The following is a 26137-nucleotide window of genomic DNA, read 5'->3' on the forward strand; positions in this document are numbered from 1 at the left end:
TGTTGGTTCAAGGGTTAAGAAATCGGCCTGGGAAGCGGGATGTTGGAACGCAGATTACCGCCACAAATTCAGAAAGTTCACGTGATGACCTACACATTATCTGAGCTGAGCGGTTGGTCCAAGGACATTACGATTCTCGAGGCCTTGAACAGCGCGGTGTTGGCCATGCCGAGATCGTGTACATGTATGTTACAAAACAACCAACTCCCATACCGGTTTACCACCGTGCTTGGCTGACAGATTCCAGGTCCCCATTCCATGGTGGAGATGGGCATAAAAAGGAGCACATAACGGTAGAATTCACCGATGTCAATTACCAACATGTCACTACTCATCATGTTCGAGGTCCCCGGGACGTGAAAACGGGGAAATGACCTGAAAGGGGAGGTTGGTGGTGTACGATTGCTCAGTCTAGATGATATGCGGTTTGTTTAGTTCGATGTGAACCGGCTTTACAAGTTGGTTAACAGCACCCCTAGCTCGCTTCCATTTCAAGTGTGTTTCAACTTCGTCCACAGTTTCCGTAATGCGCTCCCTCCGAATCAAATAGTCCTCTTCCTCCCATCACTGCCGTACTGGGCGCTTAATGTGATCTGATAATAGAATCTACCGTAGTAGGGAAAATGCAGGGGGCAACCAGTAGGGATGTTACTGTGGAGGCTATCGTCTTTCGTACTGGGACTCGCTTCTGTGACTTCAATGAATCTCCCTCATCTTGGGATCATGAAATGGCAGCCAGTCAACAACCAACACCCATCATGTAAGCTCCATCTCCACCATTGATGGAAACCCCGGTGGCCGTGATTTCCTCACCAGGTCCATAAACCCCTCCATATCATCAATGCTAGTAGTGATGATCTCGTCCGGCGTGTTCAGATAGGACACACCATCCTCCACAGACCAAGTCCATTCCTCCTCGAAGCTACGCCAGAATAAGATTCTGAGCAGTGGCTCTGCAAATAACCCATTAAAAAGGGCCGAGTAGAACTCCTTGTATCTTCTCAATACAACCTCTACCCAGCGGACTTCATGTTTGTTCTCAGAACTGAGTAACAGTGACAAGGCGATGAGGCGCTCGTCCGAGAGATTAGGCTGTGCTCGCAAGGTCTCAAAGGCTCTGTCTCTGACCAACATCTCTTTGTTTTTGAGTAGTGCTACCACAGCCGTGAGGTGCTCGTCCGAGAGACTAGGCTGTGCTCGCAAGACCTCCAAGGCCTTAACTGTGACCAACATCTCTTTGTCTTTGAGTAGTGTTACCACAGCCGTGAGGTGTTCATCCGAGAGGCTAGGCTGTGCTCGCAAGGTCTCCAAGGCTCTCTCTCTGATCATCGAACTTTCGTCTTTGAGTAGTGCTACCACAACGGGGAGGTGCCCATCCAAGAGACTACGCTATGCTCGCAGAATCTCCAGCGCGATGATGCTGACGAACCGGTCCTCGCCATTCCAGAACCGCGGTGGCGTTACAGCCAAGAGGGGCTCATCAAATATAGACTGCCTTTTCAACGCCAATCGGAAGGTATTTCCGACGCTCCCATCTTCGTCTTCAAGGAGCGTTACTACGTCCACCTTGAGGTACTTGCCCAATATGTTGGGCTGTGATTTCAACACCTCTAATGCGGTATCTCTGATGTTCCAGTCCCCGCGCCCGCAGAGTACTAGTTTCAGTACAACCCTGAGGTGCTTGTCCGATATGCTGGGCTGTGTTTTCAAGAGCTTTAAGGCGGCATCTCTGATTTCCACGCCCTCGTCTTCGCAGAGTACCAGTTCCAGTACAACCGTGAGGTGCTCGTCGGATAGGCTGGGTTGTACTTGCAAGACCCACAAGGCATCGTTTCTAACAACTTGATCCTCATCTTTACAGAGTACCAGTTCAAGCAGAGCTGTGAGGTGCTCGTCGGATATGCTGGGTTGTACTTGCAAGACCCACAAGGCATCGTTTCTAACGCCCTGATCCTCCTCTTTACAGAGCGCCAGTTTAAGTACAGCCGTGAGATGCTCGTCGGATATGTTGGGTTGTGCTGGCAAGACCCGCAAGGCGCGCTTTCTAACGTCACGATACTCGTTTCTACAGAGCCCCAGTTCAAGCACAGCTGTGAGGTGCTCGTCGGATATGCTGGGTTGTACTTGCAAGACCCACAAGGCGTTGTTTCTGACGCCCTGATCCTCGTCTTTACAGAGTGCCAGTTCAAGCACAGCTGGGAGGTGCTTGTCGGCTATGTAGGGTTGTACTTGCAGGACTCCCAAGGCGTCGTTTCTGATGTCCTGATCCCCGTCTTTACAAAACGCCAGTTCAAGTATAACCCTGAAGTGCTCGTCCGATATGCTTGGCTGTGCCTCCAAGACCCCCAAGGCGCACCTTCTAACCTCCATGTTGTTCTTTTTGTATAGGATAAGCTCGACCACAGCGTTGAGGAGATGGGCGGGCAACTCTCTTTTATAGTTGCTGAGAACGTCCAAGATTTCAGTCCTCGGAACTTTAGATTCACCATTCTTTAACCAGTGAATGATCATGTCGACGATGCTTGACGGGAGTGTTGGCCGTCTTGCTACCGACATAAGGATTTTTATCTTCGTCCTTATCTCCAGTTCTGAATCAGACTCTTCTTGCAAGACTTCGGACAAAACTCGGCCCGGAAATTCGACTTGCCTTGCTAGTTGTGCCTCATTTATGGAATTTTTGCATTCGAAGAGTAGCCATACTTTCAGTCCCTCTTCCAGTCTACTCCGGAGCGGCATCCCGGGTGATGTTTCGCTCAAACAATGCATGACCAGTCGTTGGTGCACAGGGCCCAGCAGATCGCGCGGTTGTTCCTCGATTGCCTTGAAGAATTCCTCTCCCTTTCCCTCGGCGTCGAGCAAGCCGGCGACGAAGCGCCAAAAAATGCCGTAGCGGGCAGTGTATTTGTGCTTCCGAAGGAAGTTGCTGGTTCCCATTTCTTCAAGCTTTTCGTTGCTGAGTGCTAGGCATTTCAGTGATTCCCCAGCCCGCCACTGCCGCACAAAATATCGTGCAGCAAAGTATTCTTGGTAGGTCAAGTGTAAGAAGTGGTAAGATGGTTTGCCTTTTGTTGGTGAGGTGTCTGATGTTCGGAGAAAAGAAAGGCGCGGGAGCGTCTTGGCGGGTAAGGCGATGACGGGACTGAAACGAGCAGATATAGCCCTCTGATGTTTCGATTCCAAGTCAATGATATCGTTGTGCAGGCCAGTGAAGGCAAAGCCTTCCAGAAAGCATATCTCGTCCTTGACGAAGCCCTTGATCTCGGGGGCATCGGAATCCTGGATCATGCCGCCGGTCAAGGGCTCCCCCTGGTGTCTTTTCTCCAACCGCAAGACATCCTTCTTCCACAAGCCGTCCTCGATCGCTTGGTAGACAGCAGTCATGGTGCTAAGCTCTGTTGGGGTGGAAAAGGTCTCGTTCCAGGTAAACCCGAATGCATCCAACTGGATTGGGATACGTACGAGATCTTGAAGAAGCGGGCGGTCTCGGAGAAACGATTGTATTTCAGTGACTTGGTTGGGAAGAACCCGTTCCAAATACTTGTCGACCTGGTCCGGGTAAAACCCAATCGTCTCCAGTTCGACATCGATAGCATCTAGGCCAAGTGGCAGTTTTCCTGATGGTCGCGACGTGATGATGACGTTCGGTTGGTTCAACAGGTCCTTAAGGAGGCGGAACATGCTGCTTTCGTTGCCGAGGTCCTGAGACACTTCGTCTAGGCCGTCGAGGAGAAATAGATTCCTCTTATTCTTGGGGCCCTCCAGAGTATCCGCCAATGTGCTGGCGAGATCCCGTCTGGGGGAGGAAGAGAAGTATTCATGACTGAAAAGATCGACAAAGTTATATCCTGCCTGGCGCCTTTCCTCCAGCTTCAGGTTCCGTAAAGGCACCCAAAGGATGCGGTCGAACAACTCATTCCATTGACTCCACGTACCGTGGGTAAACTCGTGGACGATCTTCTTGCACGAGGTAGTCTTTCCCACTCCGGCGCGTCCTCGAATCAAGATCCGTCTTGGCTTCGTCTCAACACCGTCTCGTTTGCGGGGGCCGAAGAGTGTCGCCAACTCAACCTGTATGTCCTTGTCTGGTTCCTCGACATTCAACCGAGCCGAGAGTGAAAACGGGGAAGACTCGGTCTTGGAATCCCCTTTGGACCTCGGCTGCTCTATGATGGCAAGGTTGATGTAGCATCGGTCCATGGGCAAAACATCACCCGAAAGCGTCTCAATCTCCAGCCTGGCCGCAGTGTAATGCTTGTCGCGTATCCAGGCGTCTGCCTGCATGAGGGGGGTTCCTTTGCGGATCTCTCCGAGGAACTGCTGGATCTTTCCAGCCACTTTCTTGTAATCTGAACATTCAGGACCACCGAACTTGTTGGTCAGAACGTGGGGCCGGTCGAGGGATAGTGGTTTCAAGACGATATCCAGAGTTGCCGAGGTTTCATCGACCAACTACCGAGCGTTAGGAATAGCACAGCAAATGCATCGTAGAGGTATTGTAAGATGGTCAAGTCCTAACCTGTTTTTCTTGGCGGAAGAAACCCGGCACCCAGGGAAGTACTTTGAGCGGCAAGCTCGTCTTTCCTTTTTCATAAAAGGTAAACACCAAACAGGGGTGATTTTTGTCCTGGCACAGTTGTGTAAACTCCCGTACGAGTGTCTCGAGATCAAAGGTCGACCCTTTCAGTTCGTCGAGCAGCTCGCTGGCTTGTCGGCCTCGCAGCGAAGCCCACACTTTCAGGCCAGGCTCAGCCAACGCGGCCACGTCTCGGAACGAAGTCCCTCGGAACGGTGTGGCAAGGAAAACAATGCCACAGGTCGCTCTTCTAAGAGCGAGATACTTCTCGCCGGCGTCCACGAGAGCCTTGGCCAAGACAATGCCCCCGAGACACGAGGCGATGAAGAAAACAGGCCGGGGTGTGGCGGTGTCTGTGATACAGAGCTCTCGATAGATGGCCTCGAGGAGAAGCAAAGCATATTCCTCAATCCTCTTCTGGGCCAAGTTTGACGGTTGGAGCAAGTCGGCGGGCCAGTCGCATGTGAAGATGCGAGCCGCCCCCACCTTGCTTGGGAGCATTTCCGGATGGGCCAGCCAGTTGACGTTATCACTGGGGCTTTTTCCCCGCCATGTCCATGTGTCGGGCGACCTCGTGTCGAGGCCATGGATGGCAATGATGTCGATGTCTGTGTCGGATTCGTTCTTGTCGGTGTTGACCTGACCGAGTCGGACGCCCCCCGTTTGTCCGTATTCATGTTTCGAGGCGGACTCGGCGGGAGGCGGCGGTGCGGATTTGGGGAGCGCCGGGACATGAGAGAACCAGAGCCAGGTAGCGATCGTGCCGGCCAAGACACACAAGGCAGCCGTTGACGCAACAACAAGGATGCTCTTCCTGTCGTCCTCGAAGCTCATGGCTGGGATATCGGGAGCGGGGCTTGGGCGATGGATGGTAGGTTCTGGCGAACATGAGCCGTGACGTTGGCGGGAAGTTGGGACAACTCTTCCTCTGTAGTCCGTACCTGCTGTGGATGTGTGGATGATGCCCAACCTAATTGTTCCGAGTCCCGGTTCTCAGCCTCAACCTCTCGCTTAGCCGCAGGCACTGATGTGTCCAATCACGCCGACCAGGCGGCCCGATCGGATGCTAATACCGTCTGTCCAGTCGCAAGTGCAGATTCCAAGCCACACAACCAAACAGCAAACATCAAGGCGCGTTCATTCCACGGGCGAGAAACCTGTATCCCGAGATTTCGATAAGGGGTTTAAATGCCCGGAGGTATGTCATAGCCACAGCCCACAGGCTTGAGTTATTCCTCCGATTTTATAGCTAGCTAAGAGGTACCTACCTAATGTGGCTTGCACAGGCTAACAGCGTTCAGACCAACAACACCAATGGCTCTGCCAGATTCCATGTCCCCGCGCTGGCCGGTACGTTCAATGTTAGGGATCAACTATTCACATTCAACCATCCATAGCCCTGACGATAGTATCTACAGGTTGTAACTGAGCTGTCCGGGATTGAGAGTGGGACACGCGCCGCGGATGCCTTGCCCGCGACCTATCACTATCGCGAGACGGCCGGGAAGCACGCCGTCGGTGACCCGGCGGATGATACGCCGACCTTTTTAACAAGGAAACTTTCCCTCGGGGGGCTAGTTGCTTTGCTGAAACACCTATGGTTCGCCGGTGCAGAGCGTCCTGCCACGCCGCTGCACTCCCACCTCGCCATGGGCCGTGAGATCGTGGTATTGGATCGGATGGACATGCACCTCCTCTGGGCCAACGAGGGCAAACTGTTCGTCAAACCCATCCCTCGCTTCCTTTTGATACCGGCCTTTTGCCAGGCCAACCTACTGTGTCCGGATGGTTGTATGTGTGGGGATCCGCCGCCGAATGCGTGCCGAGGGATTCCGCGGAAAGTCGCCCTCGGCTTCCTCTACACGTACGCCTGTCTCATATCGTCCGAGATCGACTTCCACATCGCCAACGAAAAGCGTATCTTGCCTCGCAAGAGCAATGATCAGCCGATCGAATGGGCGGAGTGGAAGAGCCTAGCTAGGGAGCTCCTCAGAATCCAGGAGCACGACCCTGGTGAGCTTCACCCACGCTTCCGGCGCGCCGAGATACGCCTCTCCCGTATCAACACCATAAGCCGTTTTACCAGCTTCCCTCTCTTCAACCCGTACTTCCGCGGTCACCACAACTACGGCAGCCTTTTCCGCGACAACCTCGCCTGGATGGCCACCACCACCGTCTTCATCGCCGTGGTGCTGACGGCGATGCAAGTCGGCCTCGCTACGGAGCAGCTCCGCGACAGCGCAACCTTCCAGCAGGCGTCATATGGCTTCACAGTTTTTGCCATCCTGGCACCCATTGGCGCCTTTGCCCTGGTGATTCTATATGCCCTGTTCCATGTTGCCAAGGACCTGCCCTCCCTTCTCGGAGCAGGGAGAAGGCGAACCGCGGTCCGCCGTGCCGAACGCGGCGCTTAATGTAATAAGATAGAATCTAGTAATTAGTGGACAGAGCACTTCCAGTTACCAGCCCAATTTAATTCTACGCAAAAAGGCATCGAAAGCAATGAACGGCAGTACAATGGCTCTTCCATCAACCTGAACCCGGACTCAAAATGGTATCCTTCTTAACTTTTATACCCTTATCCGTCAACGGCCCCGCGTCCTCTGGCCTCGAAACCCCAGCGCCGACTTCAGTATGCACCGATGGCTCAAGCGGAAGCCCTATCCCAGAAAGCCCGGACAGCCTGGACCTGCCGGCTGTCCTCTCCCACGGCCACTGTCCATGATAATACCCCGTCCCAGAATCCTCAGCAGAGTCAACCCGGTCCACCGTCACGCGCATCCCCTTGCCAGAGCGGTCATCCGACCTCTCCTCACTCGCCTGCAACTCCAAATCATCCGTCCCCATGAGAATCCCCCTCGCACTCGCACTCTCCAAATCCCCACCACCACTCCCCCTCGCACGACCACCAATCCCACCCCCACCACCATCACCCACCCCGGCCGCCAAAGGCTGCCGATAGCCAAACTTATTCTGCCCACCACCACCACTACCACCACCACTACTCCCACGCTCACCGCTCTCACCACCACCGCCGCGCTGCGTGCGCAGGGCGGGCAGGCAGCGCGTGAAGCAGGGGCGCAGCGTGGGCAGGCAGGCACAGGTGATGCCCGAGCAGACCTCGCCGATGGACCAGCACGAGGCGCCCACGTTGTCCCAGGTGACGTCGGCGCTGAGCTTGAGGTATTGGATGCGGATTACGGAGATGGCGCAGGTCTGTTTTGTTGGGGGGGGAGGGGGGTTAGTGCTGGGTTTGGTTGGGGGGGATGGTTGTTTGGGGTGGGGGTTCAGGGGTTCAGGGGTTAAGGGGTTTAGGGGGCGGGCTTACGAAGAAACCGAGGGAGAAGACGCCGAGTAAGGCGAACTTTTGGCCCCGGCGGAGATTCAGTCGGCACAGCGCCGGGAGTGGGAGGACGAAGATGATGATGTCGGTGACGATGTTCCCGGCCGCGTTGATATACCAAAAAGGAAGGCTGGGTATGCATGTCCCCGGTATTTCGTGGTGCCAGAACTTGGGGACGGGTGTGCAGGTGAAGATGACCACCAGCAGCTGGGATATCGACCACATGGCGATTACGACCAGCCCTATTATGATGGCGATGCTCGTCCTCAGCGACCCGTCCCCGAAGATGCGGTGGTATTGGAGTAGGAACGTGAGCTTCGTGGCTGTTAAGGAGGCGTTGTACAGTACGATGGATACGTAGAATGCCTGTCCCACGGTTAGTATAGGGTTATTTTCCCGGGCATAAATGGCTCGGCCTCACTCGAAAGTATCTCCATACCCGATCGTGGGGAACCACGCTTATGTGCCGACCCTGGCCATGGAGGGTATCTTGAAGTGTGTCAGCTAAAAGCTGTCGAAACCCAAGCAAACGAAGTGTTACGCACTCAAAGCTACCATGACCCCGCTACCGATGATGAGGACTATGGCAATGACGGCAGCCCAGTCATCCACACCAAACCGCCGGATGATAAACGCGCGGGCATAGATGCGTAGGCAAACGCAGATCGTAGCGATGGTGAGAGTTGTTGTAACGACGGTGATAGGGACCCAAGAACGGTCCGCATAATAGGAGAGCTGTAGCGGCTGTAAGGGTGATGTCGACATTATGAGGCCGAGGGGCTCGTCGTGGGCGGAAGTGTCGGAGAACGAAACGGAGGGAGTGGCGTGCCCACAGCGGGAGCTATTAGCAGGAAGACGACACCATGATATACGGATCGGATTCGGGTGTCGCCGAAGTCACAGAGGTCGACGGTTGCCACCAGCTCTGTGACGCCCTTCGGTCGGCCAAGGTCACGGCCAAGGTCGCGACCAAGGAGCGGATGAGGGAGAGTTAGCCTGGTGATGGAAGCGCTGTGGGGAGCGAGGCGGCGGAGGAGGTCGTGCGATATAAGGGGCCAGCCCCGACGGAAATCCCGGTACCGGGGATAGCTAAAAAAAGATAAGCGAGAAGCCTCGTGCTTCGCAACCTTCGAAAGCTCCGTTGGATTTGGAGGCTGATCAGTCTACAAGCTCGGATGCCTGCTGAAGGCGGAGGCTTTCACGCGGTCCTTGCATGGAAGTGTTTTTATTCGGCTAGTCACCTAGGTTTGCCACTGCATCTTCCGATCCCGAAGGCAATGTACGACATCATGGATCGCGGAGCTTGAAATTCATCCCAAGTTCAACGGCTAGGTTCCATATGAGGATTGGTTGACTTTTGCATCATCACCCAGCCGGCGCCAGCTCCGAGATGTCCACAAGTCAGCGACAGCGTTACATGACTGGCCGCCCATCGCCACCAACCAAAACCCCACACCTGAACTGATTGTGGCTTTCTAGGCATCATCGTTTCTCTTGTTAGCAGCCGGAACTGGGGTGCCCTGTTCCCGGTCCGGTGACGGTCGGGGGGCGACTCGCTGCTATCATACCACGTGGGACAGGAAGCCGCGGTCCAGAGAAGTCCTGCTGTCATTGGTGGCTCCCTCCAACACCACCAAGGTGCAACTACCCAAGTACCCAAATCCCTTGGGCACTGAGAGCTGAGGTCTCGTGTAACCGGCTGTACACACGGCTGGCAAGACTCTACCAGTAAATCTCAAGCTCGCCTTCGAAGGACGGACTGGAAAATGATCGCACCGCACTGACCGATGCCGGATTTCCCGTCTCTTCAAAGTTGGGACGGCTCTAAAAGTGAGGCGCGGTGTCGGGAAGGTTGCCCGGTCGGAGTGGCGGTGGTGGTGGGTGTGCTTGTGGAGATCCCAAGATCTGGGAGTACCATGGAAGAAGGCTCGTCAATGGCGACGGCTAGACTGTAGACTCCGCTCTTCATACGATCTCAAGACTGATATATTGAAGAAACATCTTTGTTTCAATTGCTCCCTCAGCCGACCATGTTTCGCAACATGATTATCACTTACCTGTACTCATTGGACTCGTAGTTATGAACTGAAATATGATCGACCTTGATCCTCAAATTAACCCTAATATGGTTCGGCCTGTTTAATTATGGGATGCTGTTAGTCTTAGCGTTTTACTCAACTAGTGTCTCAGGAACCAATAACTACAGGCAGGTAGGTAGGTACCTACATGCATTGAAACCGAAACTTGAATCGAATCCCGAATACCACATGGCTGGCTGTTGATCATCCCCTGAGCCCTCTTATGATCATTGCATCATGGGTAAGTGAATATACATCTCCTAAATAGATTGTCTTTGGGTATTTTAGTTTCATTGCCACCATTTCTTCAAATTGCTCAAGACGAAAGTCACCCCCAGTTCAACGTCGAACACGCGTTAACTCGCCAGCTCCCCCAAATCTTCCACATTCTCACCTTCTCTCCATATGCTTATAATATCGAGTCTTCATCTATGGCAACGACTTTCTTACAACAAGCCCACCGCTGTCAGCAAGGCCTATTGAATGTCAAACTTGAAAGATGAGTACACAGGGGCTGCCATTGCCAAATGTTCTCGACTCTTAATTAGTAATGTGCTTTGGATTCCGAACATGTACAAAAGTTTTATTGTATTTCTAGATGGTAAATAATTATTTGAAGCCGGCGTTGTGTCAAGGCTGTTGGAAGCAAGGCCCGGCACAGGTCAATATGAGCACGCCATGTCTTGGGGCATGGGGGCATACTAGACTGGGAGCATTGGATGAAATGTCGGGCCCCCCAGTTCTTAGCACACGAACGAAAAGGCGAGTTCAATTATCAGCTCTTCGCATTTTACGGTAACTACCAGAACCCCCACATTCCCGTGTTCCTGACGATAATATCCACAACCCTCGTTCTAGAACATGGAGTTCGGAATCGGTTACGTTGACCAACCACAGCAGTCACTCCTCGCGCATGAGCAGTATTGATATTGAGCATGTCCATTCTTGGTTGTCGAAACCAAGCGTGCTCCGAGCATGTCGCAATCATTGCACGAATTGCATCAAAGGGGGAGGCCAGCCGTGGTTGGCCGGATTTTATACTCTCATACCCGGCCCCGCGGGTCCGATGGCGTGCCGGCCCACGCCGATGACATCAATACGCACTAGCGAAGTGCTACCCCGGTGTTAACTCCGTTCATGATCCCGAGAACGGAGTAGTTCTTTGAATCCGGCATAACCGCACTCGGCTCCCCTTGCCGTCATTGGTTCGAGATACCATGATGCCACATGCCCAGGGGCTAGTTGGTGGCCCCCACGACCTCGCCTGGCACCGTTGGATCCATTCCTACCAAGGAATGCTGTGGTGTTGGAGCTAGGGACAAGGAGCAAGATGGATAGGGCTGCTACCACAAGGAAGGATGGCGCCCTTCATATTTATGCCATCATCTCTCGCTCCCCTTCCGCTCTTGTTACGCTTTATGGTGGATTGCAACACACAGAGTTCCCCCAAAGATTGCTAGGCCAGAAAATATGGCAGACGAAAAAAAGATCTCCGAGTTCTCCGAAAGCCAGCTCAGCAGGAGTGATGATGAAGGCCAGGAAATAACGTGGACGGAAGAGGAGGAAAAGGCATTAGTTCGGAGGTATGATCTGCCGGATATGCAACGTTCAAGCTCAGGGCCAAGAAAAGGAATTGCTAACATATGGATCAGAGTTGACTTCCTTGTCATGCCGTTGCTCATCCTCGGCTTTTTTGCTCTGCAGCTTGATAGAGGCAACATGTACGTACACATCCCATCACCTCCTCCTTACGTCCTAACGAGATTTTCTTGGGTAATAGCGGAAATGCGTTGACGGATTTCTTCCTTCGAGATGTTGGTATCACACAATTTCAGTTCAATGTCGGCCAACAGTTGCTGTCTGCCGGCATTGTCCTGCTTGAAGTGAGTCCTTTGGATGGGTCTAGCAAAAGCGGGAATGGAGACTCACCATCATCAGATTCCAAGCAACCTTATTCTTTACAGGGTTGGACCAGCGGCATGGATCGGGGGCCAGATCGTTGCTTGGTGAGTTTTAGTGGCGTTTCTCGCTACTTAAGGTTGCGAGCTCACATATGATAGGGGTCTTGTGGCTGCCTTCCAAGCATTCCAAAAGGGGCTGGGGCCGTATCTTGCAACTCGCCTACTACTTGGGTATGATTCTTGCATAAACTCTTCTCGAGTAGAGCAGAGTACTAACTTTAACAAAGCCTCTGTGAAGCTGGCTTCATCCCGGCGGGACTGTTTACAATTACCCGGTGGTATAAACGCGATGAGACATCTACGCGATTCTCGGCCTATTTCATTGGCAACATGCTGGCTGGCGCATGCTCCGGTCTCATTGCTTACGGGATGTGAGTCTTTATGATTGATACAACCAACGGAACGAGCCTGCTCACAACCAATCTAGTCTACACATGAGAGGGATAGGTGGCCTTGCCGGATGGCAGTGGCTGTTCCTGGTGAGTTCTCGCCCTCTCAGTCCCATGTTGTAGGAATGCGCGTGTTTTAACCCAACATAATTGAAGATCGAGGGCCTCTTCACAATCCTTGTCGGCATCCTGTTTATCATGCTCTTCCCACGGTCTTCCGGCACTCCCGTTTCCCTCCTCGGATTCCGATACTTCAGCGAGCGGGAGGCGCAGATCCTACAACAGCGAGTCCTCCGTGACGACCCAACCAAGTTCCAGCCTCGTCGGAACGTCAGCTGGGCCGAGGCAAAGTCTACTGTGGGTTTCCCCCTTTATCGTCCAACAGACCACGGAGCTAACATCAGACAGTTCACCAACTGGCGACTCCTCCCTCACATCCTACTCACACTTACGTGCTTGGCACCCGCAACCACTATGGGCTCCTACGCCCCATCGCTCGTCGTCTCTTTTGGGTTCGATCGGCTCAAGTCAAACGCCATGGTGTCTATTGGGGCTTGGTGTTTGATCATTGGAAACCTCTTGTGGGGCTTTATTGCCGACAAGACCGGACGTAGGGGTCCTATGGTATTTTTGGGTATCTTTATTCTTTGGGGGCTGACAGTACGTTTATGCCCCAAGTTATTCTAGGTAGTTGAGGGCCTGCAACGCTGACAGTGCACACAGCTCGGGAACCGCCTTCTTGTCGATTCCACCAACGGCAACCTCCGGTTCGGTGTGCTTACTGCTGGCATCGCCTTCCAAGCCACGTTCCGTAAGCTCCTCCCCTCTTAGGCTCTTTTCACTCAACCTCGAGATTAACATCACCATAGACGCCGTGCACGGGTCCTGGCTGGCCCTCAACGCCAAAACTGCTGGCGAACGATCCATCACTATGGCTCTTTTCATCATGAGCGCGAATCTATCAGGCATCATCGGGAGCCAGCTCTTCCAGGCGACGGATGCGCCGCTGTACACGACGGGATGGACCGTCATTCTGGTGTTGGTCTCACTTGGGGTGGTCATGTCCATCGCCGCCAATGTCCAGTACTGGGTGTTGAACCGCGTCCAGAGGCGAGTGGGCGAGGACAAGTATCACTATTGATTAGATAGATTTAGGGGGGACTAAGTAGCGACCAAAATTCACATAACACATGGGGCATACGTATAAAACACACTTATTATTATCCATACAGCTTTGCTCTTTGCTGGGCTATCTATCCTCGGTCATGGCTGATGTTTGTTTGGCAGAGTCTGTGAAGAGACGGATTGGGATATCTTGGGTTTGTTTTGACCCATGAGAAAAGTAAAAACAAAGAGACTGGAGTGTCCAGCGGACGGGAGACCCGAATCTCAGCCAGAGGGGCTGTATCCCAAACCAAAGAGCCGTTACCCTACCCCCTACCCGAAACCTAATTGGCATCGTGAAGCGTTCCTTGATATCCCCCACCATAAAAAATGTAGAGTTGAGTTCTTCCATCCTCCCCGCCGGTTTTAGTCCCCCAGCGCCACCAAGCCAAACCCCAAGGACGGCCTCCTTTCCCAAGCAACTACCTATGCAATCCCACAGTAATAATCCAAATCCGTGAAAAGCTGATTATAATCCTCGCTCGATCCCATCACAAAGCCGTCCCACAACCCATCCAAACTCAACGCCCCTTCACCCCCCACCATCACACCCTCGGCATCGCCACCCACCATTGACGACACCACATCCCCGCCCGCCACCGCCGCCGCATCCGCAACAGGTACAAACCGTGCCGTCGGCGCCTCCCCCATCTGCCCCGGCATCGCCCTCCAGTGTAGCTCCTCACCACCAACATCACCACCACCACCACCCAGCCCCTGCTGCTGCTGCTGCTGCAACCCCCCCATCTGCATCTGGCCCCCCTGCTGCTGTTGCATCTGCATGTCCGCCCCATCCCCGCTTCCACTCCCACTTCCACCTCCATCCCCATCGCCATCCACACCCGGCCCCTGCACCCGATACCGCGCCAGCAGCCCAACCAGGTTCCGCAGCAGGTCGGCTGCCACGGGGGATTCGGCACCCAGGGCGCCTAGCACGCGGCAGGCTTGGGATAGCTCGTCTGAGATGGCGGCGCGTTCGGAGGATGGGTCGTTGTTGGGGTTGGTGTTGCCGTTGTCTGATGGTGCGTCTTTGGCTGGGGTTGTTGTTGTTGCTGTTGCTGTGCGATTGGGGTCGGTGGCGGCGTTGTCTTTGTTGGAAGGGCTCGGGTTCGCGCCGGCGTGCAGGGCGAGCACGGTGCAGGCCGTCGAGAGATGGTTTATGACGTGCCCGAGGCGGTGCGTGGAGAGGCCCTTCTTGCTGGGGCGTATCCGCTCGGCGGCGGGGGCGGCGGCCGCGCCGGCTTGCTCCATGTTGAGGGAGTACTGGAGGATGCTGATGGAGAGGCTGACGACGGCCCGCGTGGACTTGAGGCAGATCTCGCGAGATCGTTGGTGGCGGGGCTCGTGGCGGCCCTGCTGCAGGAGGAAGGGCCGGTGTAAGCGGGCGCGGCGGGCGAGCAGGCCGAGCTGGAGGATCACGCGCTGTAGTTCGAGGGTGTCGAGCTTCTTGGGTGGGAGCGGGCGCTGGCTTTGGAAGAAGGGTGGCAGGTCCATGAAGGCTTGCTCAAAGAGGTGGTCGAGCTGGCGGACCTTGTCGTAGTCGGTGATGTCGACGTCGGGGCCCCCTGGGTGGCTGGTGTCTAGCACTTCCCGGATGATCTCCCCGATGCGGATCCTCTGGATGAAGTATGACATCTGGGTGGACATGTTGACGGGCGCGTTGGTGGAGTCGTCGAACATCCCCATGTCGTTGTCGTTCATGTTCCTCGGATACCTGACGGCCATGTGCTTTGGCTGAACAGAATATGTGCCTTCGGTTGGGCCTCCCATAAACCCAAGGAGCCTGGGTTGGTCAGTTGGCGATTCCATACGAGCTTGACTTGGATGGTTCTTGCGTACCAATCTGTTCCAGCGATATACCACCAGATCCTCCGCTTGAGTTCGCGCGTCACACGGTCTTGGTTGGGGTCTGCCCTCGGGCTGTCGACGACGTGAATTAGCAGCTCGCGGGCGGCGGCTATCGAGGACTGGTGTAGGAATCTGAAGTGATAGGAACATCCCTCGACGTTCTGAACCATGAAGGAGAGCAGGGTCCAAGCCTGCACCTCCTCCAACGTGCAGCCGCCTGGCGCCTTGGGCGTGTTAGCCAAGATGTCGGCTGCCCAGTCCCGCCAGATATGCGATGCCTCGGAGGCTTCTTTGGAAGACGCGAAGCCAGCGTGATGCCCAGTGTCAGGCTGCCAAAAGTAGGCGCTGATAGCACTCATCCCCAGTATGAGAGCCGCGACCTGTGGTGTAACTGCTCCGCAGGACATCCCATCGTAAAACTTCCTTATGAGATCTCGGCTTGTCGGGCCGTGGATGATAGGGATAAGGGGATAGACATGATCGAGGTAGTCTTGTAACAGTGCCATGGTCTGTTCTTGGGGCACCATCCAAACGGAACCTTGTTCCACCAGTGGGCGCTCGGAAAAAAACATCGAGCTACCGGGCGGCGGGGACAAGACGCCAAACTTGAGACTGCCCAAACGGCCAAGCGGGATTATCGCTGCGACCCGGGCCGGTTGGTTGTCATGGTCAGTCTCCATCGAGGAAGACGGAGGCGTGTTGGCGACGCTGGGTTGTGAGCTCTGTTCCTGGTGAACTTGCCTGTCCTTGTGGTTGTTAAAAACGGCTTCCTCGAGGGCTCGAAGCCTCTGAAGAACGCTGTCATTTGATGATGGATCCGGGCTTGAAACATAACTAATTAGCCCATGTACGTAAATAGCATATCCATATTTGTGTTGTTACATGTATGAGCAGCATAACACTCGGACAGTAGGGAGTTCACTAACCTTTGATCCATTGCTAACCTTTTGGCACTCGGCTGCCCATGGCAGGGCAACCCTCGTGTCACACAACTCGAGCATGGCTGCCCACGATCACACTTGAGCTTCCGCTTCCGGCACGAGTCGCACGAAGTCTGTGGTTGCCGGCGTCCATACGGAGCATGCCGTGACACTGGCGACATGGATTCCTCGGCCGGATCAACTGCTCTCCGTTTCATTGTGGATGATTCCATGCTCCTAAGGCGGAGTGGGCTCGATTGCCAAACCGCGGAGGATCCGTGGAGGCTAGGGGATGTTCGATGTCTGTTTTAACGCAACGCGTTGGTCGAGCACAGCGCGTTGTGTGGCGCCGTTGGCATGGATCATCCGCGGATCATCCGGCCAATCAGTTTGGTTCTCATCCCTGACTCAGTCCAGCTCATGTCTAGGGCTTGGACTGACTGTTGGACAGGCTCGTGGTGGCTTGGCTCATGGTTGTTGCTTCTCCTGGGACGCAGATCGTCGCCTGCACGTCACTCAAAGTCAGACACCCTCTCACCAGTCACAACACGCGAAGGATGAACCGCGGACGCCATCCCATCCACGAAGGCTAAAAGATACGGCAATCACAAAACCACACTCGTCAGCTCCAAAACAGACAACCTGAAGTCCGAATAATATTTCCAATCCTCGGCACAGCACATAGGAAGACAAGCCCAGTCGGCAGTTATTTCCAAACGTTCCTCTGCTCTAATATTATTTTTCACCTCTCATAACTATTGAAAAACAAGATACATTATGTTGCTCAGCGTTGACCAATTCCCAACCCTCCCACATCAACCACCGCAGTGACTGCACCGCCATCCCTCCAACTCAGATCTTAACAAACCGCACGTTCTGCTTCGGCATAACAGTGAACCGATCATCCCTCAGCTCAACATTAATAGTACCCCACGACTTCAGCGGTCGCTCTCCGTCCAACTCAACCCGATACCGAGTCAGCACCTCCACGAGAAACTGCTTCATGATGCGCGAGGCAAAGTTCTTGCCAATACACTGACGGCCACCCAGCCCAAACCGCAACATGCTCCAGCGGTACGTGGTCGGCGACATGGCCTTGAAGCGCTGCGGCCAGAACATCTGGCCGTTGACCTCGGGCTCGCCGGCGGCGGCGCGCTTGGAGTTGTCCGGGTTCCACAGCGGGCTCTCCGTGTTGAGGCGCGCCCAGTCGATGATGCAGCACGTGCCAGACTTGATGCGGTAGCCGCCGATGTCGAGGTCGGCGCCGACGTACTCGGGCAGCGTGAACCACACCGCGGGGCACAGGCGGCCGGACTCGAGGCACGTGTATTCGAGGAGGGTGTCGGTCTTGCGGATGTATTCTTCGATGGGGCTCGAGTCGATGCCCTCGGCGGCCATGGGGGTGGCGAGGCTTTGGGCCATTTCAGAGCGGAGTTCGCTTTGGACGGGCTGGTTGATGCCGAGGTTGATGAGGAGGAAGGCGAGGATGGCCGAGGTCACGTCCAAGTTGGTGAAGAGGATCTCGTCGATGGTTTGGAGCCAGTTGGCTTCGGTGATGGTACCGGCGAGGACATCCTTGTACATCTCCCGGATGGGGCAGGGGAGTTGTTTCTGTGATGGTGTTAGATTAGTTATGGTTTGCTCCTTCGATTTGCAATGTTGTGTTGCGTCACTCACCTCTTCAGATTCACGCATCATAAACAGGTTGAATTTCTTCCAGTCGGCTTCAAACGTATCCATATCCTTCTTGGAAGCAGTCGGCAAGGCGTTGTACAGCCCGCTTCGCTCCTTGCTCCCGAACCAGGTTGTCAACAGCACCCTTTCATGGACGGAGTTGAGGGCAAAAAGATCCGCAAAGATCTGTTTCAACAGTGTCAGTCAACTCCATTAACAAACAATAACATGAACATATCATGCGCACCTTGTCGGTCAAGGCCGGCCCGTAGCATGCCAAGGCAATCAGCTTGAAAGGGAGGACGGTACAGATGGTTGTCGCGTCGGCAACAAAGTCAGACTCGCGGCCCGCCGACAACTCATCCATCCATTTCTTGAACTCGGCAGCATAGATCTCAGAGAAGCCCTGGGCAGACTTGTAGCTGAAGTAGGGATCAAACACTTTGCGGATGTTCTTCCAGACGGCGCCGTTCTGAGCACCAGCGCAAACGCCCATGACCCGGCCAAAGTAGTGACCCATGCTGGCATTTTCGGGCTTAAAGTGCTCTGCGAGATGGTCAGTTTAGAACTGGGCGTCCTTTCCTGGAAGCTTGGTTTGAGAGCCGCCCACCTTGTGACCGTTTGCTGTAGAACTCTCTCACGTGCTCTGCTTGGGTCAAGACGACCTCCGGGCGAGTCCCATTCCAAATCATATAAGGCCTGCGTTCGGCCGTCTTGGCTCCCTGCAACGACAGCTCATAACTGCACGAGATAGTCAGCCTTCGACACTCTAGTCGCAAGAGGGCTCGAGATACACAACTCACCCGTGGCTAAAACGGCAGAACCGCGTCTCCCCCTTCAGCTCGGGAATTGCTCTCCCTTCATTGTCCTGGAAATACCCTTGGCGCCTTAACCAGAACTTTCTTAATGTGCGCCCGATTGTGGTCTGTCCAAAAGGTTGTCAGTCACTTGGGTCGTTTCTTCTCAACAATGACAGAAAAGAATGTGACTGAATATCTTACCCAGTTGGAAACCACCAAGAGGGATGTGAATAGTCCAAGGACGACAAAATACTGTGCCGGCAAAGCTTGAACAAAGGGTATGAACCCCGAAGGGTAATAATGCTGGACCACCGGCATGGTTGAATGTCAAGACCTTCAGGGGGCCTGTGGATCTAAAGACGGATATCGATGAAGTGGTGGGGTGAAAAAAGTGTCCTGGAGTTGGAGGTGACATCCAGATATAAAAGGTTCTGCTCCTGCATGTGAGTGACCAAGAGCAGAGAGCACCAGTGGCCGAAACCTGGAGGAATGTTGATTGTTCACTGGCACAATTCCAATGCACTGCAGGCCCCACTCACTTGGGCCCGTCCAGGTCAGGTAGGTAGCTAGGTAGTGCTTGAAAATGGGATGCGTTGTACGTCTAGCCCATGCTTGCTTTTGGCTGGCTGAATCTTGGTCTTGGACATCTCCCGCCCCCAAAATTCAGGGGTTTCATCCGTCACCGGTTCCCTCGAAAAAAAGAACAACAAAATCAAACACCCTGATCAACAGTCCTTTTTGCCTTTCTGTAGGAACTCAACAAACAGGACGAGCTATCTCCAGACCGCGCCTTTCCCATCACACATGCATGGACAGGCTGCGGCACCCCCCCCCCCCTCCCCCCTGGTGGCCTGGTGATTACTTACTACCTTGGGTCATTCGACCGCCTTTCCCTCAAAACGAGATCACAGATCAGAGACCTCGCCAAAAAATTCTGCACCTGCTCTGACTATCTTTCGTGTCGTGATGCTGCTGGCGAGCCAATTTGACACATCATTACGAAGTCACGTATGGTGTTGAGCTCTTGGCTTGTGCTAGCCCCATGATCGCCCATCAAGATCGACAGACCCGTCTTTTAGCCTCTGCATGGCTAGGATGGGTTTTTCTCAACCCGGATGGGAATCAGAAGATTTCCAAAAGAGGCATCGCTTTGCTAATTCAGCCTTGACCATCGGGTAGCCAAGTAGCTGACCAGTGGGGTCTTCCAGCACGGTTCGCGTGGTTGGTCGAACAACCCGGTTAACTTGAACGACATGTACTAATTAGGCAGGAGGGTCGTTAACAGGACGGGGTTAGTTTTATTCAGCCACTCCCCCTGGCGGTCAGAACCCAAAGCCTCGACGGGTGTATAACCGCTTACACGGGTACAGCAGATGGCCTGCTGCCGCGGCCTTGGCTCCAAATCTTCACACATCACCAGGCTTCCGTTAAATTGCTGTGGTGTTTTGACGAACACGTAGCTGTCAGCATCGAGTAAATTATATGCTCATCAACCCCCCCCCCATGCCCGGCTGAGGGTGCTGAGCTGGGAGATCGAGCTCTTGGCCACCAGACGATCAACAAGGGCCCAAGACATGGTACGAGGGAATCACGTTGGTTAGGTAACTAGCTCTCCCACCAATTGAAACCAGTCGGTCTCGCCGCCGATATCATCTCACCCTAGCCCAGGCTAATGGCGTTTTCAGGGCCCTGGCCCTGTGGGCCTTCTTCGGAGTTGTCGCCATAGGGGCCCGCCACTTACACTAAGCATTCCCCGGTAAGGCGGGTACATCACATACGGCATTGAGATTCTCGCCGGCGCATGAGATGCTGCAGTTGCGATCGCCCATGGCTGGCGCCTATGACGCCCTAACCGCCAACGGAATGATCCGCCGGCGCGGCCCGTGTCCCAGCGGTTTTATTGCCCGCACCCTGTACTGGTGCCAGAGCACATGAGCCTGGCTCCGAGTCAGGTCGTTATATCACCGCCTTACCGGCCGAGGTCATGTCTTGGATCCTTAAGTGCAACCCCCACTGATGACTATTTGATCCAGATGGTTGGATGCAAGCCTCCTTGCCCCCACACCGTAGTGTAAGAACCTAACCCTGAACATCGCCGTCACCGGTCTAAGTGATGAGCTTTTGGCTTCCCGGCGATTGTCCCGGAGTTCCACAGTCATCTCACCGCATCCCAGAACCGAAGGCCAGGGGTAGAATCTATCCCCTCATCTGATGATGTGGCCTGGTAGGCGGCAACGGGAAGACACGAATGGTGAACAGCAGCTCGGATGTGCTCTATCTAACCAGGTTGAGAAGGTCATGGTCGAGCATGTCCATGCTTGGGCAACTGACCGTCGAGGCTCTAGGCTGGTCGAGTTCCCACGTCGTCGATCTGGCCGCCGATTCAGCGTTGGGACGATTTTAGGGCTGGCTGAGGTCAGACAACCCATTTTCGGGTTTCTGGTTGAATGGACTTGAGGAATTTGAGATATCTGCTCTAGCTAGCGCTCTTGTACTGCTTGTTTGCTTCGAGTCCCCAGTGAGGTGCCATCAATTCAGCTCTTTGCTTCGTGGGTTGACAATTTGCCATATCAGCAAACGCCAGTTCCCCCCTTTTCCACGCAAACATCACAGCCTCACTTTGGTTTCCAACATGGCTCACTTCTTGTTCCCCGCGAGCGCCAGCGCCGACAAGGCGAAGCGAAAAGACGACTATCCTGCTCTGCTGGCCGACATCGTCCGCGGCGCCACTGACTCTATCGATGCCTTGATTCTCTTTCGCAGCCTTGTGACCGGCCACAGCAACGGCTCCGACACCCTTGGCTTCATGGCCTTCGACGCTCACGTGGGCGAGACCGGCTGCCACCTCAGGGCAGGCATGGTGAATGACCTCTTCACAACATACCGCTGTCTCCTCCAAAGCAGCCCCGGGGCATGGCAGGCGGTAGAGTCCTGGCTCGACCAAACAATCGCACGACTCGAGGCCGTCATCACTCAAGCCCGCGCCGCCTGCGTCAGGCTCACTAAGGACAAGGTCAAACCCAGCCTGCTGGGGTTCAACCAGAAACAAGAGACGCCTCGAAAGGTCCTCGTCCAGCTCGGATGGTCCGAGCCGGAGCAGACCTTTGATTTCGCGACCAAAGAAGAGAGGGCAGTCCCAGTCTTCGACCCATTAACGTCGACATCCTCGAGTACAACCCTCCAAGTCGACAGTACCACAGACCGAAGTCGGACAGATTGGCAAATCCTCAACTCTGTCATCCTCTCCCGCTTTGTCGTCTACGCTTATGTGCTTTCCAAGTACAAGGCGTTTAGCTTTTATAATGGCTCCCCAAACGGGAGCCTCCAGCCGCAGGCGGCTGACAGCTTCACCCGGGAGCTGATGGAGAACAGCTGGGACAGCGGAAGTGCGAATGTCAAGCGTTCGGGCATGAGGCGTCTAGAAAACGAGTTTCGCGACCTGCAAGTGTGGCTCTCGCAGCTGAGCTGTGCTTGGCTGCAGTCGCTGGCGAAGCGTTCCGATCTCGGGTGCGACATGTCTAGGTCAGTAACAATCCCCAAGTCTCTGACTCTCTGCCTCCAGCAGACTGCTCACACTGCAAACAGATTAATTTCCAGCACAACCCAAAAGTCAAAATTGGGGCTCACAGCTGCTGCTTGTTTCCCCGGCTATCTTCTCCAGCGCGAATTTCTCCTCTGCCAGTCCACCCCTATCATTCTCGTCGATAAGCATTTCTGCACCAATGGTACGTTTGCCCATCAACCCGCAGCTTGAAGACATCATGACTAACGAGCAACGCTGTGATAGGGTATCACATCAATGTCTTTGAGGCCACAGTCGCGCCCACCCCAAAACCGCGCCCGAGCGGGTTCCTCGGGCGAGCCAAGTCTCTCTTCAAGTGCCTGCTCCCAAACATTCGCAGCAGCAAGAAGAACAACCAACCGCCCGTCGCCAACAGCAACAGCCTCGAGAGCCCACTGGGCCTGGCGCTGCGGTGGCGCATCAAGCAGACCTCCATCGACGCACTCAAAGCTGAGGGCGACCCCACAACACCGCACATGGTGGTAACGGGTAACAGTCTGCGTGGGCCGCATCAGCAGTACACCGACTTGGTGCGGGAGTCCCTGTCGGCGGAGCCGGGGAGTCGGCCGGCCAACTCGTTCCCCCACAATACCAGCAGCAACAGCGAAAAGCCTGCTACCGCATCCTCATCCTCATCACCATGCCGCTGCGCGGAGAACGAGGCGCACGTAGGCGAGTTCCTAAGGGCGGACCATGACCGCATCGCGCTATCCTTCTTTGCGGTGCACTGCGCATACTCGTTCCCGCTGACAGGCGAGGAGAAGGACGAGGTGGCTTTTGTGGACAAGGCCATGGACGCTTGGGCTGAGGAAAAGGAACAAGTGCACGGGGATGTGGCGTCGCCGGCGGCGCTGTGGAAGGCAAGCCGCGACGAGGCGGATACCCTCGGCACCGGGACGGGCAGCATGCACCTCTTCCGCTGGCAACATGCCTTCGCTGAGAGCAAGGGTCGGTTGGGCTGGCTACTGGAGAGGTCATTGAACGCGGCCGAGTTGATGCCGCTAAAAGCGGTCATGCCAGGGGAGGATGGCGATTCTTAGTTACTTACTGTCGTTAATACCCTGTTCTTTTCATTTATTTTTTGGTTAACTAGCGGTAAACTTAAAAGCGTTGGGGGTAAATATTTATAATCAAAACTTCAACTTAGCTCGGTTAATAACCCGAAAGACCTCATCCCATGCCCGCGAAGTTGGCAACCAAAGGTGAGAAATCGTGGTTGCATTGCAAACGTTGACATGATACATCGTTCAATTGTCGTCAGTCGCCGTTGTGATTGAGTTGAGACAGTCTTCAGCCATTCCGTCATTCCCGAAGTGGCTGTCGGGTGGCGTTGTAACAGGCGAGCAACAATGCACATGCCATGCGATTCTGTTGGTTGCACAGGTCTGGAACAATCTGGGTTTGGCCTCACTGTTAACGTCGGCTCCCAATTCGAATTAGGCAATTGCTCTACGAACCCCATGAAGTCTGCGATCCGCGGACCTTGACGGACCTTTGACGGAGGATCCGCGGATGCCCTGGCTTATGGAATGCTCCGCGGAGTATCCCCCGGGGCATACCCCGGAACAGATCTACTCAACCAGCTGAACGATCGTCGACACTGGTGGGATAATCATCGACACTGGTGGGAAGAAAAATCGTAGGACGTTGGGGGGAGGGGGGTGTGAGGAAAGGCAGAAATAAGATTATTAAAAAAGCACGGCAATGGCCCCTTCCTCGGGCTACTCGAAATGTTGTTCGCAAGCCGTGTTGTGCAGGACTGCAGCTTCCCTCAACAAGTTTGATGCATAAAAGCAGTAGACGCACCTGCCTGACAACCACCCTCACCTTCCATTAGGTGCCTTATGATACACTCTTGCCTGTTCTCAAATTCTTGAAGTGGAAGGCGAAAACCAAATTCATCCATTTATCACAATCACCATGTCAACAGAAAAACCCCGGTCGTCGACCTCGATGTCGCCTGACGATGCCGTCCTTACCCCGGCAGCCCCCGCCGAAACCGTGGAAACGCCACAACCGGCACCGTTCGTTCCTCCCGATGGTGGTACCCGCGCGTGGATGACCGTGGCCGGCGGTTGGCTGTGCCAGTTCTGCTCCTTTGGCTTCATCAATGCGTAAGACCTGACTTGGCTACCTCTTGACTAACATCGGCATCAGCTAACCCTTATCACAGCCTGGGTTCATTCCAATTCGTCTACGAAAAGGAGATCCTGCCTCACGAGTCATCATCCAACATCACCTGGATTTTGACCATGCAGTTGTTCTTGATGTTCTTCCTCTCCCAGCCAGTTGGGATGGGCGTTGACATGTTTGGTGTACGGGCCATCCTCATCCCCGCCGCCATCTTCTCCGTGGGTGGTCTTATCGCCCTCTCCTTTGCCACCGAGTACTGGCAGATCTTTCTGGCCCAGTCTCTGTGCTTCGGTCTGGGTGCAGCGGGGACCTTCATCCCGGGTCTGGTCGCCGCCGGCCAGTACTTTAAGAAGAAAAGGGCTCTCGTCATGGGTATTGTTGCAAGCGGCAGCTCGTGCGGTGGTGTCGTCTTTCCCATCATGCTCGCCCGTCTCTTCGATCAGATCGGCTTCCGTCAGACCTTGCGGTACACAGCCCTCATGATCGGAATCATGCTTGCCATCGCCAACCTCCTCGTCACCAGCCCCCTCCCGCCGAAGGGCATGGCAGGGCGTAAATCCCTAATCAGCTTCGCAACTTTCAAGAAGCCATCCTATCTCCTCTTCGTCTCTGGCAGCTTCCTCTTCTTCTGGGGTCTCTTTGGCCCGTTCGACTACCTGCCGATCTTTGCGTCCATGAACCCGAAGACCGAGCACATTGCGCTTTACACCGTCGCCATTCTCAAGTAAGCTTGCCTCTCCGCCACGGTGTCCAACTGGCCATAATCTTGCTAACTCCCACCTCCCAGCGCCTCCTCGATCCCCGGCCGCATCCTCCCTAACATGTATTCGGACAAGGTTGGGTCCTCTCTGCGGGTTATCACGCTGTGTGCGTTCCTCTCGGCTGTCATGGTTCTGGCGATCTGGCTGCCCATCAACTACCACAACTCGCTCGGTGGCCTTGTTGTCTTCGTGGTCCTGTTTGGTTTCGTGTCCGGCGCTTTTGTGTCGCTCATGTCGCCCGCGCTGATCGAGGTTGCCGGCGGCCACACGCACGACCTGGGCGTCATGCTCGGAACATTCTTTGCCATTGTCGCCGTCGCCAGTCTGACGGGTCTGCCGGCCCAGGGAGCCATTGCCGACGGCGGTGACAACATCGTGGGGCTGATCATCTTCTGCGGCGCTGTCATGCTGGCCGGGACAGCTCTGGTTGCCTGCGCTGCCTTTGTTAGTGACAGGGAGAAGAAGAGGAAGGCCGCGGAGGCGGAGCAGTAATGTGTGGGGGAGTGTCATTTGGATTGTTGGCGTCCAAAATGGGATAAGGGCATATATATCTGGATAGACTCGACAATATCGAAGTCATGTAATTGTTAATAGAACCCGCTGCATCAGCGGTACAACGAATTGATACCCTCCATTCTACCACTTGGGAATTTGTCTGCTACCTCAATGACCGGACTCTCGATCTCGCGGCATTGCCAGTGAAGATGTTGGAGGCCGGTTGGCAAAACTAAGGTATCAATTTCCCTTGGTATCTAGTGTAAACAGCAGAGCATTCGACGAGCTGACTCGACAGAATCAGATCCCTAAGCCTAATCCGAACCCCTCCAACTGTCCGACTGAAGAGAAACACAGGAGAACCCAGCCCAGCCGGGCTAGCAACCCAATCATTCCCTGTCCTCCTTGTCTTATAATAATAGCAATACCAATACCA

General features: G+C 54.5%; 8 protein-coding genes across 8 annotated transcripts; 4 read left to right on the forward strand and 4 right to left on the reverse strand.

Moving 5' to 3' along the window:
• Positions 1 to 1389: 1389 nt before the first annotated feature.
• Positions 1390 to 5407, reverse strand: F5144DRAFT_617386 (uncharacterized protein; the record flags this gene model as incomplete). The annotated part of the gene is made up of 4 exons (XM_066791878.1): positions 1390 to 3992; positions 4029 to 4449; positions 4517 to 5181; positions 5218 to 5407. 4 exons carry the CDS (start codon positions 5405 to 5407, stop codon positions 1390 to 1392), a joined length of 3879 nt encoding a protein of 1292 aa, XP_066648834.1.
• A 251-nt stretch (positions 5408 to 5658) lies between these two features.
• On the forward strand, positions 5659 to 7413 carry F5144DRAFT_556471 (uncharacterized protein). The gene is made up of 2 exons (XM_066787972.1): positions 5659 to 5923; positions 5992 to 7413. Exons 1-2 carry the CDS (start codon positions 5888 to 5890, stop codon positions 6985 to 6987), a joined length of 1032 nt encoding a protein of 343 aa, XP_066648835.1. The 5' UTR covers positions 5659 to 5887; the 3' UTR covers positions 6988 to 7413.
• F5144DRAFT_588997 (uncharacterized protein) lies at positions 7103 to 9349 on the reverse strand (the record flags this gene model as incomplete). The annotated part of the gene is made up of 5 exons (XM_066789993.1): positions 7103 to 7288; positions 7334 to 7789; positions 7902 to 8332; positions 8462 to 8651; positions 9326 to 9349. The coding sequence occupies 5 exons, from the start codon at positions 9347 to 9349 to the stop codon at positions 7103 to 7105; spliced, it is 1287 nt and encodes a 428-aa protein (XP_066648836.1).
• A 1805-nt stretch (positions 9350 to 11154) lies between these two features.
• On the forward strand, positions 11155 to 13485 carry F5144DRAFT_637503 (major facilitator superfamily domain-containing protein; the record flags this gene model as incomplete). Its single annotated transcript, XM_066792662.1, has 11 exons — positions 11155 to 11577; positions 11647 to 11715; positions 11775 to 11877; positions 11959 to 12000; positions 12078 to 12126; positions 12194 to 12326; positions 12383 to 12434; positions 12501 to 12701; positions 12753 to 13004; positions 13068 to 13155; positions 13214 to 13485. Exons 1-11 carry the CDS (start codon positions 11465 to 11467, stop codon positions 13483 to 13485), a joined length of 1374 nt encoding a protein of 457 aa, XP_066648837.1. The 5' UTR covers positions 11155 to 11464.
• A 68-nt stretch (positions 13486 to 13553) lies between these two features.
• Positions 13554 to 16593, reverse strand: F5144DRAFT_556480 (uncharacterized protein). Its single transcript, XM_066787973.1, has 3 exons — positions 16283 to 16593; positions 15348 to 16178; positions 13554 to 15291 (listed from the first exon to the last, which is right to left on the reverse strand). The coding sequence occupies exons 1-3, from the start codon at positions 16507 to 16509 to the stop codon at positions 13935 to 13937; spliced, it is 2415 nt and encodes an 804-aa protein (XP_066648838.1). The 5' UTR covers positions 16510 to 16593; the 3' UTR covers positions 13554 to 13934.
• A 535-nt stretch (positions 16594 to 17128) lies between these two features.
• F5144DRAFT_597994 (cytochrome P450) lies at positions 17129 to 19068 on the reverse strand (the record flags this gene model as incomplete). The annotated part of the gene is made up of 6 exons (XM_066790905.1): positions 17129 to 17887; positions 17954 to 18136; positions 18198 to 18496; positions 18561 to 18691; positions 18754 to 18875; positions 18952 to 19068. 6 exons carry the CDS (start codon positions 19066 to 19068, stop codon positions 17129 to 17131), a joined length of 1611 nt encoding a protein of 536 aa, XP_066648839.1.
• Positions 19069 to 21068: 2000 nt separating this feature from the next.
• F5144DRAFT_556487 (uncharacterized protein) lies at positions 21069 to 23707 on the forward strand. The gene is made up of 2 exons (XM_066787974.1): positions 21069 to 22475; positions 22538 to 23707. The coding sequence occupies exons 1-2, from the start codon at positions 21383 to 21385 to the stop codon at positions 23350 to 23352; spliced, it is 1908 nt and encodes a 635-aa protein (XP_066648840.1). The 5' UTR covers positions 21069 to 21382; the 3' UTR covers positions 23353 to 23707.
• A 44-nt stretch (positions 23708 to 23751) lies between these two features.
• Positions 23752 to 26049, forward strand: F5144DRAFT_50140 (major facilitator superfamily domain-containing protein). Its single transcript, XM_066786395.1, has 3 exons — positions 23752 to 24426; positions 24486 to 25169; positions 25233 to 26049. Exons 1-3 carry the CDS (start codon positions 24233 to 24235, stop codon positions 25696 to 25698), a joined length of 1344 nt encoding a protein of 447 aa, XP_066648841.1. The 5' UTR covers positions 23752 to 24232; the 3' UTR covers positions 25699 to 26049.
• The last annotated feature ends 88 nt before the right edge of the window (positions 26050 to 26137 follow it).

The sequence above is a fragment of the Chaetomium tenue genome (assembly GCF_020726465.1).
Source record: "Chaetomium tenue strain MPI-SDFR-AT-0079 chromosome Unknown F5144scaffold_1, whole genome shotgun sequence".
Classification (NCBI taxonomy): domain Eukaryota; kingdom Fungi; phylum Ascomycota; class Sordariomycetes; order Sordariales; family Chaetomiaceae; genus Chaetomium; species Chaetomium tenue.